General features: G+C 40.5%; 1 protein-coding gene across 1 annotated transcript in view; it reads left to right on the forward strand.

The window, feature by feature from the left end:
- The window catches only part of Ssh2 (slingshot protein phosphatase 2), a 238,147-nt gene that overhangs the window by 196,340 nt on the left and 29,378 nt on the right, over window positions 1-12,429 (forward strand). Inside the window, exons 9-11 of the mRNA XM_057774283.1 lie at window positions 3,017-3,110; window positions 3,239-3,367; window positions 9,637-9,683. Of these exons, the coding sequence (XP_057630266.1) occupies window positions 3,017-3,110; window positions 3,239-3,367; window positions 9,637-9,683 (270 nt within the window). The remainder of the gene's footprint in view (window positions 1-3,016; window positions 3,111-3,238; window positions 3,368-9,636; window positions 9,684-12,429) is intronic.

Consider the following 12,429-nt stretch of genomic DNA (forward strand, 5'->3'; position numbering starts at 1 on the left):
CTCTCTCTGTGTGTCTCTCTTCTCCCTTCCTTTCTCCAATAAATTTCCTTCACATGTAACCTCTGTCTGATGGCATGTTGTCCCTTAGACACACACACCATGGGATCCATGCTCCAACCTTGTGCTGCATATCATTGCGCCAACCACATCTCAAAATAAATAACAAATATCTTAAAATCAGTAAACTATTTTTTTCCTTCCTAATTTTGATTTGATTTGAGAAGATTTTGGCTCTCTAGCACAGTAGAAAGAATTGCTTTACATCCCTAAGCAAAAACAACTCCCCCAAAAAGGGTGAAAGATCCTGGCAGATAGTAGACACTCACTGAACATTAGTTCTTAGTTTTAAGATACATTTATTACATTATCTTTGTAGAAAATGAATAAATAGAAACTGTAGGCCAGAATATCGAAGCTGATGTGCAGGCTAGTTTTATGTCAACTTGACACAGAGTTGTTGGAGAGGGTGAAACCTCGATTGAGAAAATGCCTCCATACGATCAGCCCATAGGCAAACCTGTAGGGCATTTTCTTAATTAGTGATTGATGCGTGAGGGCCCAGCCTATTGGTGGAGGGGCTATGTCCCTGATGGTGGTCCTGAGTTCTATAAAAAAGCAGACTGAGCAAACCATGGGGAACAGGCCAGTAAGCAGCACTTCTCCATGGCCTCTTCATCGGATTCCTGCTGTTTGGGTTCCTGTCCTGACTTCTTTCAGTGACAGACTACAATGTGGAAGTATAAGCCAAATAAGCCCTTTTCTCTGCAGCTCACAGTTGCTCATGGTATTTCATCAAAGCAATAGTAACCCTAACTAGGACATGATTATATCTGGATAGAGTGGTTTTTAGTTCTTGTTTTTCTCTGTGTTTTGCATTTTTTTCCAGTGATATCAAAGAGGGGAAAGTATGTTTGCATGCTAAGTGCTTTTTCTGTGCCCTCTTCCTACCCAATTTAACTTAAAAGGCCTAAGAAAGGATAGTGAGAATATAGGAAAAATGTGAGCCAAAATGCATTTACAAAATTCTGTTGTGAACAGTTTGTTCTTGTAATCCAAGAAGGTCATGTACTGTGTGGTGCCCCAATGTATATCTAATGTTATGCCTGACTCTGAAAAGGGAAGGAACCTTGTTCGAGGTCACATTAACTGTAAGCAGTAGGGCTGTGATTAAACCTAGGTCTGTCTGCTCCTGAACTGCTCCAGCTCAGAATGTGAAGGACTCAAAGAAAAACTGCTTTTGAGTTTTTCTCAGGAAACCCATGCATGCACACAAGTGCTAAAATCTGTTTTGATCAATACATCTTTTCAGTAGAAGACTGTCATTCTGCATTTCCTCCCACATTACCTAGATAAGAATTGCCCTTCTATTCAAGACAAACACCTTAGCAGAACAGCACAGGTATCAGCTGTGTTCTGCATAGTTCATGAGAAGCTGAGTGGCTGCGCAATGTGGTGCCCCAAGTGTGTGGAGATGCAGCGTACAGAATTGGAGATTACAGAGGCTATTTTTGCAGCCAGTGATAAGGCTGCAAGCAGCAGGAACAGGCAAGATGCCTGAAGGTTTAAGCCATGTCCATATCCAAATAAGGAGATCCAAAGCAGATACCTTTCTTGAGTAGGTAGGAGCAAAGATGGGACAGAAAGTACTCAAATTCTCCATAATATGAACCATGCCACTAGAGAGAAGCATCCAGTTACACTGAACTGATGCTTTTCTTTTTTGAGGGGGAAAAAGGGGTAGAGGGAGTAGTTAGTCTTTCAAGATGGGGTTTCTTTGTGTAGCCTTGGCTATCTTGGAACTAGCTCTGTAGGCTGTAGGCCAGGCTGGCCTCAAACTCATAGAGATCCACCTGCCTCTGCCTCCCGAGTGCTGGGATTAAAGGCGTTCACCACTACTGCCTGGCTGAGTAGATTTGTTATTATTTATTTTGAGACAGGGTCTCACTATGTAGCCCTGGCTGTCCTGGAAATCACTTTGTAGACCAGGCTGGCCTCTAACTCAGCATGCTAGGATTAAAGGCATGTGCCACCACACCTGACCTTGAGTAATTTTAAAGAGACCAAAAACTAGAAAACCACACAATCCTGCAGATGGTGGCATTCTAGGGTCTGGCACTATTGAGTTACACCAGTGTCCTGCCCAGATTGGTATTCTAGCTCAGCAGGTATTGCTATCCAGGGGTTCTTGATAGGGACATGAAAGATTTTTTTTTTTTTTTTTTTTTTGGTTTTTTTTTTTGGTTTTTTCGAGACAGGGTTTCTCTGTGGTTTTGGAGCCTGTCCTGGAACTAGCTCTTGTAGACCAGGCTGGTCTCGAACTCACAGAGATCCTCCTGCCTCTGCCTCCCAAGTGCTGGGATTAAAGGCGTGCGCCACCACCGCCCGGCATGAAAGATTCTTGATATGCCCAGCTTATCGTTGCTTCTTCATAGATCTGTATATTCTTGATGTATTTAAAGACACATGGGTCCTATTCAAGTTAATTTTTACATGTTTATTTATGTTCTATATGGGGTTGTTTTGTTTTGTTTCTTAGTTGGTTTAGGTTGAGAAGGTGTTTTGGTTTTGTTTGTTTTTAATTTTGGATTTGGGTTTGGGTTTGTTTTTGTTTTTTTTTTTTGTTTTTTTTTTTTGTCTTTTCGAGACAGGGTTTCTCTGTGTTACAGCCCTGGTTATCCTGGAACTCACTCTGTAGACTAGGCTGGCCTCTAACTCACTGAAATCTGTCTGTCTCTGCTTCCCAAGTGCTGGGATTAAAGGCATGCACCACCACTGCCTGGCAGGAAGGTATTCTTGATGTTAATTTGGTTTTGGTTTTGGTTTAGACATTGTCTGATTATGTAGTACCCACATTGGCCTGAAACTCACTGTGTAATTGCGTACAGTTTTCATTTGCTATGCTTCTGCAATATAAATATGAGAATAAGAGAAGTAATTTGGAAACATAATCAAATGGTGAATTCATTGTTTTGATTAAATTCTTGTTTAAGAAAAACCACTACTTGTCTATCCTCAGACCAACTGAACGTGAACGAACAGAAAGGCTTATTAAAACCAAATTAAGGGAGATTATGATGCAAAAGGATTTGGAAAATATCACATCCAAAGAGGTAAGCAACATTGAGTCCTCATTGTTCCGAAGCTAAGAGTAGAGTAACAATAGGAATGGGCTAAAAATGGTATTGAAAACACAGAAGAACTTTACAGAGATTAACATGGTACATCACCTCTGTTTCAGATACGCACGGAGTTGGAAATGCAGATGGTGTGCAACTTGCGAGAATTCAAGGAATTCATAGATAATGAAATGATAGTGATCCTTGGTCAGATGGATAGTCCCACACAGATATTTGAGCATGTGTTCCTGGTAAGTTTTAAAGCCACTGTAAGTGGTATTTTGAAACTAGCTTTGGACTCAAGACAATTGTTGTTTACTATATTTAAATAAAATGTAACTGGGCTGAAGAGATGGCTGAGTGGTTAAGGGCACTTACTGTTCTTGCAGAGGACCTGGGTTCAGTTCCCAGCACTCACACGATGACTCCAAACATCCATAACTCTGGTTCCTATGGATCCAAAGCTCCCTTCTGACCTCTGCAGGCACCAGGCATCCACCTGGTGCACACACATACATGCAGGACAAAAACTCATACACTTGAAATAAATCTAAAAAAGGTTTATTGTAACTGAATTAAAAGGATAGGCAATATTACTCAAGCCTCATTGCTTTCTAATATTTTTGCCACATTATTTTACTAACACTGCTAATATTATCTGTGCTATTTAAGATTAATTGCATGTGTTGTATGCTGGAAATGTTACGTAATGGCTTACTGCTGTTTATTTCTTCCCAGTTCCTCTTTCAGTAGATTTTTATGTGGATTAAAACTGAGTATAGTGGCAATATTTATACCTGGCATATTTCATCTAAGCAGATGGTACTACTTATAACAGAACTTTATTTGCTTAGTTGTTTTCTGGGGCCCTAAGGGTCAAAGTCTGATCCTTGCACATGTTAAGCATTTGCTCTACCATACATCCTCAGCCCTCAACCTTTAAACATAATGAAACTATGTCACAGCATTTTGAGGCCTCCAAAGTACTTTTCATTATTACCAAAATGTCAATGACTAAAAATTTTTCTTCATTTTTTCAGTCACCTGAAATTGCCCTAAGGAAGATACAGAGAGACTAGATAGGAAGTCTCTAAGGTCAAATAATTCTAGTTTCATGTGTACATGGTAGCAGGAACAAGATTAACAAGACTACATCAAAGCAAAGAAGGATGCTAAGACATCATTTTGTTTCTACTTTTTGTACATTTTGGCCAAATTTACATTACGGAAGCTTCTTATCCTTATAGAGGGGCTAGTACCCTCTACATCCAGAAATGTGGCATTTCCGTTTTCTGATAAGCACATATGTGAACTGAACTGGTTAGAAGCCAGGAATACAGATAGAAGAGGAACAGATATACAGATGTAATTGGAGGTTTCTTTCCCACCTGGCAATTCTCAAATAACAGCTCAGAGGCTTAATATTACTTATAAATGCTTGACTTATGGCTCAAGCTTATTATTAGCTAGCTCTTGCATTTAAATTAACCCGTATTTTTATCTACACTTTGCCATGTGGTTTCTGGCTTGTTACCTCACTTTTTACATGTCTTGTTCTTGTCAGCCTTGGTAGCTGGCTGGCATCTCCTAGACTCCACCCTTCTTCTCCTCTATCTCTGCTTGAATTTCCTACCTGGCTCCATTCTGCCTTGCTATAAGCCAAAGGAGCTTTATTTATCAACCAATGAGAGCAAAACATATTCACAACATACAGAAAGAGCATCCCACAGCACACAGAGACTGACTAAATGCATTACCTCATACTGAACATTATAAGAGTTTATTTTACCATGCAGTCAGACTTGGTACCATTGGATGTTTGAAATTTTAGAGTATATTTGTCTCTAGTTTGATTTATATGGCCCATAGCTGTGAAATCACTGTGCAAAGCTGTGAACTGACAAGGGATCTTCTTTTCTGGTACTTTTTGTCAGGAAGTGGGGGTGAGACAGGATTTCTCTTACACATCCCTCGCTGTCCTTAAACTCAGTCTAAATCAGGCTGACCTCAGACTCACAGAGATCCACCTGCCTCTGCCTCTTGAATGCAGGGATAAAAGGTGTGTGCCACCACCACCTGGCTGTGTTACTATTTCTGGGTGTAGATTGTACTGTCCTTTCTATGGATAAGGAGACTGAATTTGTTGTCTCTAGTGTGTATTTTCATGAGGTCTCAAAAATATCGTACTCTAACTTTGTTGGAATTCTTGTGTTATCTGTAGAAATCTTAGGAGCCACTCACTCAGATATTCTTTGCCCAGACTCCATAAAGTATGACTGAATTTTTGTGAAGAAAAAAATGTTGGTAGCCAAAAAGAGCTCCTGAGTTTGGTCCCCAGCACCTTGGAAGCTGGGTGTAGTGACACTCCAGTACTCATGACAGGGTCATCCTCAGCTGCATAGAGTTTGGATTCAGCCTGGGAACCATGAGATCTAGAAAGTAGGTGGTCGGGAGCAAACTAAAGTCACTTTACCATCAAGCATTGCTTGTTTGTTTTTTGTTTTTTTGATACTGAAAATCGAGTATAGATACCTGTGTAGATAAGGACTCTACCACTGAACCACATTTCCAGCCCTAAATATGGATTTTAAAACTTTTTAAAAAATGTGGAGGCCGGGCGGTGGTGGCACACGCCTTTAATCCCAGCACTCGGGAGGCAGAGACAGGCGAATCTCTGTGAGTTCGAGACCAGCCTGGTCTACAAGAGCTAGTTCCAGGACAGGCTCCAAAACCACAGAGAAACCCTGTCTCAAAAAACCAAAAAAAAAAAAAAAAAAAAAAAAATGTGGAACTTTTCTCTTATGTGCTGGGCCCAGAGTTGGATCGCCAGCACCATGCACACAAAGAATACAGACACGTTGCCTAGCATGATGGTACACACCTACAATTCCAACACTCAGGAGGCAGAGGCAGGTGGAGAGATGGAGGCTAGCCTGCTCTATAGAGTGTGTTCTAGGCCAGCAGGAGCTAGGTAGTGAAATCCTGTCTCAAATAAATAAATAAATACATAGATAGATACAGACATGATAAATATCCAATATAGCCATTTTCTAACTGCCAACCTGTCTTGTTCCAGGCAGGCATGTTTCCTAATGTCTCTAGCGTCACTTGCTTCCATCTAGAATTCAGAGCTGCCTCCTCTTTACCCTTTCTTCAACTGGTTTATTTTATGGTATATAAGCAATTTTTAATAATACTGAAAACGGCCAGGCGGTGGTGGCGCATGCCTTTAATCCCAGCACTCAGGAGGCAGAGGCAGGCGGATCTCTGTGAGTTCGAGACCAGCCTGGTCTACAAGAGCTAGTTCCAGGACAGGCTCCAAAACCACAGAGAAACCCTGTCTCGAAAAACCAAAAAAAAATAATAATAATAATAATAATAATAATAATACTGAAAACAGAAATAATAGTCTAATTTCCCCCAAATTATGTTTCCCTAATCACCACAAATGTGTTTGAGTATTTCCACCAACAGATTCCTCTTAGGAGTTCATAATTCTTTCTTGAGTTTTTTCTTATTACAAAGATAATTTATGTTCTCTAAGCACGGTAGTTCATGTCTGTAATCCCAGTACTGCAGAAGCCAAAGTTAATCCGAATTACATAGTCCAAGCACTGACTTGGTTATCACAGCCATCCAGAACTCCAGTTCCAGGGCATCTGAAGCCCTTTTCTGACTTCTAAGGCCACCAGACACACAGGTGGAGCACACATGCCCTACAGGCAACACATTAATACACATAAGAAGTAAGATGCTTGCCGAGCGGTGACACGCCTTTAATCACAGCACTCAGGAGGCAGAGACAGGCAGATCTCCGTCAGTTCTAGGCCAGCCTGGCCTACAAGAGCTTGTTCCAGAACAGGCTCCAAAGCTACAGAGAAACCCTGTCTCGAAAAAGCCGAAGAAGAAGAAGAAGAAGAAGAAGAAGAAGAAGAAGAAGAAGAAGAAGAAGAAGAAGAAGAAGAAGAAGAAGAAGAAGAAGAAGAAGAAGAAGAAGAAGAAGAAGAAGAAGAAGAAGAAGTAATATGCTTAAAGTTCATTGTAGAATTTTTTTCAATTTTAGAAGAAAATCACTTTTAATCATTACCCAAGAAGGTTTCATTGTTGTCTTTTGTTATTGCTTCTTAGTCATATTTTTATTTTAGTACTACATATATCTACATAATACTTCTAGTATGTGGATTTTAATTTTAGAGATATTTTAGATTCATAGGAAAATTAAGCAGAAGATTAAAATTTTCCCATGTACCCTCAGCTGCCATGAATGTATAGCCTGCCACATAATCAGCATACCCTGTCAAGAGTGGTCCATTTGGACTGGGTGTGCTGGTGCACACCTTTAATTCTAGACAGGAGTCAGGTGGACTCTGGGAGTTCAAGCCTAGTCTGGTCTATGAAGCAAGTTCCAGGAGAGCCAAGGCTACACAGAAACTCTGTCTCAAACAAACAAACAAACAAATAAATAAATAAGGGGTACATTTGTTAGAGTTAATGAACCTGCATTGATTAGCACATCATCATCAGCTGAGTCCGTGGTTTACACAGAATGTTTGCACACTGTATGAATTTGGACATATCTATGGCGTGTGTCTGCTGTTAGAGGGTGAGAGTTCTTACTCTTCGTGGTTTTTGTTCTGTTTCTCATTTTATTTCGACAGGGTTTCTCTGTGTAGCCCCAGCTGTTGTGAAACTCTATAGACCAGTCTGGCCTCAAACTCAGAGGTCCTCCTGCCTCTGCTTCCTGAGTGTTGGCTTTAAAGATGTGAATGATTTTCTTATTTAAGAAAATAAGTTCCAAATAGGAAAATTATAAAATTTACCTCTTAATTCAAAATGCAAAATAAATGCTTGCAGATATTACCTAAACATTTTATTTTTGCTTTGGTGGGTCCCCTTGGTCGTGTACCACAGGCCCTGTGTCCAAACCCCTTCCTCCTCTCCAGGGAGTCTACCCTTTCCCGCAGTTGACACAGGAAGAGAGGTTTGTCCTAGTTTGAAGTTGCAGTGTTACTTTTCTCAAAGTCATCTCATTTCATGCATAGTTGCCATGCCTGGAGCTCAAGCAGATTGTGAGAGGAGAGGCAGCAGTTCCCCTCCTTCCGCAAGAATGCTCAGCTCTGCATTATACTACACAGAGGTTTGTTTACTCAGGGCACTATCAGCTGATATGGAATGTTTAGAACATAGTTTAAAGAAATCTGCAGTGGGAAGGAAAGATTGATTGGTGGGAAGCCAAGTTATTAGGAAAAAGGATTCATCTAAGTCCTCATAAGATTGTGCAATTGCTCTGAGCTGGAGGAAGCATTTGCCCAGCCAGATTTTAGTATCAGCAGCTGTCCTGGAGGCTGTCTGATTTGACTGAGAAAAGCCTACTGTGAAGAGAGACCGTTTGTAGGAAAGCAAGGTTTTTTAGCTTAGTAAGGGAAACATGAGAGTATTGGACACCGTAATTTTGCTTATGAATAAACTGGCTGACTATCTTTTTCAAGATTTGACATTACAGATCCTTTCTAGAAGAGTGTTTTCAAATAGAAATGCAGCCCCAGGCCGGTTACCCTTGTGGTGGTACAGAGAGTACTGCTGAGACGTCGCTAAGTGTCACTCTTGTGGCTGCCATGCTTTCCATCTGAACTGGAAGCATGTGCCGTAAACTTCTCTTAAAGGAAAAGCCGGGAGCCGGCAAGATGGCACATCACGTAAAGGCACTTGCCCCCATACCTGATGACCTGAGGTCAGTCGCTAAAACCCACATGGTAGAGGGAGAGAAAAGGCTCTTTCGGATTTTCCTCTAACCCCCACATGTGTGCCATGGCATGAGTGCACCCACACCAACATAGTTTGGTGTACACGCACGTAATAAAATATAATTTAAAAAGCAAATAGGGCCAGGTGGTGGTGGCGCACACCTTTAATCCCAACACTCAGAAGTAAGAGACAGGTGGATCTCTGTGAGTTCGAGGCTAGCCTGGTCTACAGAGCGAGGTCCAGAACAACCAGAGAAATCCTGTCTCAGAAAAAAAAAAAAAAATACAAATAGGGCTAGAGATGTACCTCAGTTGGTAGTGTACTTGCCTAGCCTGAACACAGCACTGGTCTCAGTCCCCAGCACCTTATAAACTGGGTATACTGGTATACCCTTGTAATCCCATGCATAGGAGATGAAAATTGTAGGCTTTGAAGTTCACAATCATTGGGTCAGCAAGGCGGCTCCATTGGATGAAGACACTTGCCCCCAAGCTGAAAATCTGAATTTGACCCCTACATACATACTGTGGCACTCTTCTATTCTCATGTGAACATACACTCACCGCTCTCATTCTGCGGGGGGGGGGGGGGGGTAATTTTTGCACTATCATTAATAAAACTAGGTGTGATAACATAAAGACCCTGGTATTTAGAGGCATTAAGTACATGTTGTTGAGTCACTTTTCAGAAACTGTTTCCCCGCAGGGCTCCTTTCCAAATACCCTGTTTAGTTGACTTGATAATGCTCATTAACCTTGTCTTTTTGGCTCCATAGGGCTCAGAATGGAATGCCTCGAACTTAGAGGATTTACAGAACCGAGGGTGAGCACACAGAGCAATTGCCTACTCCTCTGTATGGCAGAAGTCCCTGTTTTACTCTTTATGTTTTCCTGTCAAAAAAATATCGATGGGTAAACTTTAATCCTTAGAGTTGCTTTCAATTCTCAGCTATAATCTTAGAAAAAAAAAAAATCAAAGCAGTTATTCTCTCAACCATTTGATCCCCTTCCCTTCCAAGAAAGATCAATTGTACTGATGGAATGGCTTTGAAAAACAAATTCCCAAGTGTTTGGTACTCCTTAAAAAACAATGTAGTTGCTAGGAATGTAGTTAAGGGATAGGGCTTGCCTACGCCAGAGGAGGAAGAGAATTGCCATGATAGACTGAGAGTCTGGGGTACTTACTGATGGGTGCCGTACACACTCCCTACTTTCCTCTCTCCTGACATGAAAGGTATTTTATAATTGCTAAAATGAACCAAAAAAGAAAATCCCAGGTATGAAAATCTAGTTGCAGGGCTGAAGAGATGGCTTAGCAGTTAAGAGTACTGACTGCTCTTCCAGAGAGAGGTCCTGAGTTCAATTCCCAGCACCACATGGTGGCTCACAACCATCTGTAATGAGATCTGGTGCCCTCTTCTGGCCTACAGATATACATGCAGACAGAACACTGTAGACATAATAAAAATAAATCTTAAAAAGAAAATCTAGTTGCTTAGTTGAAGATATAAAAATAAGTATAACTTGGAAAGTTTTAATAAGTAAGGATTGATCTGGAGCTTTTTAAGTTAGAGACTATATTCTCCTCTTTTGAATTTATATCATCCTAGCTCAAAGCATCACACTAAGATGATATTCAGTGTAAACGAATGTTAAAAAAACTCATACACATGTGAGAACTGCCATTTGCCCAATGACAGATGAAGGGAGGAAATCAGCTAATAAGCTGGGCTGAGAATTCAAAGACCTCAACTTTCATCCTGTGTCTTTCATTTGCCCTCTTAATACTAGACAAATTTGCCAGGCAGTGTTGGCACACACCTTTTGTCCCAGCACTCGGAAAGCAGAGGCAGGCAAATCTCTGTGAGTTTGAGGTCAACCTGGTCTACAGAGAGTTCTAGGATAACAGGACTACACAGGAACCCTGTCTAGAAACACAAAAGGATAAATAGGTGGTAGGTAGGTAGGTAGGTAGATAGATAGATAGATAGATAGATAGATAGATAGATAGATAGATAGATGATAGAGAGAGATAGAGATAGATAGATGATAGATAGATAGATAGATAGATAGATAGATAGATAGATAGATAGATAGATGATAGAGAGAGAGATAGAGATAGATAGATAGATAGATAGATAGATAGATAGATAGATAGATAGATAGATTGATTGATTTTTAAAAATTAAAAACTAAATTGTTGTTGTTCACTGGTAGGTTTCTGGACAAGGCCCTGTTTGGACTTAAAAAAAATAGCACTGACCAACCCCTCCCAAAAAACCTAATCAGCTGGGCGATGGTGGCACATGCCTTTATCCCAGCACTTGGGAGGCAGAGGCAGGCAGACCTCTTGTAAGTTCAAGGCCAGCCTGGTCTACAAAAGATAGTTCCAGGACAGGCTCCAAAAGCTACAGAGAAACCCTGTCTCAAACCCCCCCCCCAAAATAAAAACAGCACTGACTCTGCTTTATCTGCGAACGTTCATTTAAACTTCCTTGAGAGTGGAACACAGTTTTTGACAGCCAGCAATAATTCTGTAAAGTTTAAAAGTTCTATCATTGTAGAAAATTTAGATAATGATATTTAATATGAAATCTGAAGTTTGACATGGCACTGCTTGCCAAATACATTGTAACCACATTGAATATGCATACAGTAGGCTATATAATACTAGCTGGAGATGAGAATCTCTGTCTCATATGCTGCTTTTATTAAAATAATTTATAAAATACTAAAATTGTATACATTAATGTGTACCATTTGATATTCAAGAACATATATTTAATGTTTTTAAACCGGGTTTGTCATCTGGAACATTTTTTAGTTTTTTTAATAAGTTTTACTTTGTTTGTTATGTGTATGGGTATTTTGCCTGCATGTATGTCTTTGTATTGCATGCATGCTTGATGCCCTGGAGACCAGAAGGGGACATCAGATACCCTAGAACTGAAGTTACAGATGGTTCTGAGCTGCTGTGCTGGGAATCAAACCTGAGTCCTCTGGAAGAGCACCCAGTGCTCTTAACTGTTAAACCATCTCTTTCACCCCCATTTATCAATTCTTTATGGTGAAAACCTTCAAAATCTTTTCTTTTTGCTTTTTGAAGTGTACAATATGTAGTTATCCATACTCACCCTGCTGTGGAGTGACAACCATCATTCACTCCTACAGGGCTAAACTGCAAAGTGCTCCTGACTCTGTCTTTACAACAGAATGATTGGATGAACAGACATCTACTTGGGACTTATTTCTTAAATTTAATGGGTCTTAAACTTTAGTGTGTCACAAAACTGTAGGTACTGTTTCCTGCCGGTGATTGATGGTATTTCAAAGTGTAATTTTTTGTTTGTTTTTTGATTTCCGAGACAGGGTTTCTCTGTGTAGTCCTGGCTGTCCTGGAACTTACTCTGTAGACCAGGCTGACCTGGAACTCAGAGATCTGCCGGCCTCCCAAGTGTTGGGATTAAAGGCATGTGCCACTGCCTGGCTCAAAAAGGCAATTTTAATAGTAAGATCATTTCCAGAGAATCTACTGACTCTAGAAACTAACTCTAAGAGTTACTCCACAT

Source organism: Chionomys nivalis, chromosome 7, assembly GCF_950005125.1.
Source record: "Chionomys nivalis chromosome 7, mChiNiv1.1, whole genome shotgun sequence".
In the NCBI taxonomy this organism is placed as follows: domain Eukaryota; kingdom Metazoa; phylum Chordata; class Mammalia; order Rodentia; family Cricetidae; genus Chionomys; species Chionomys nivalis.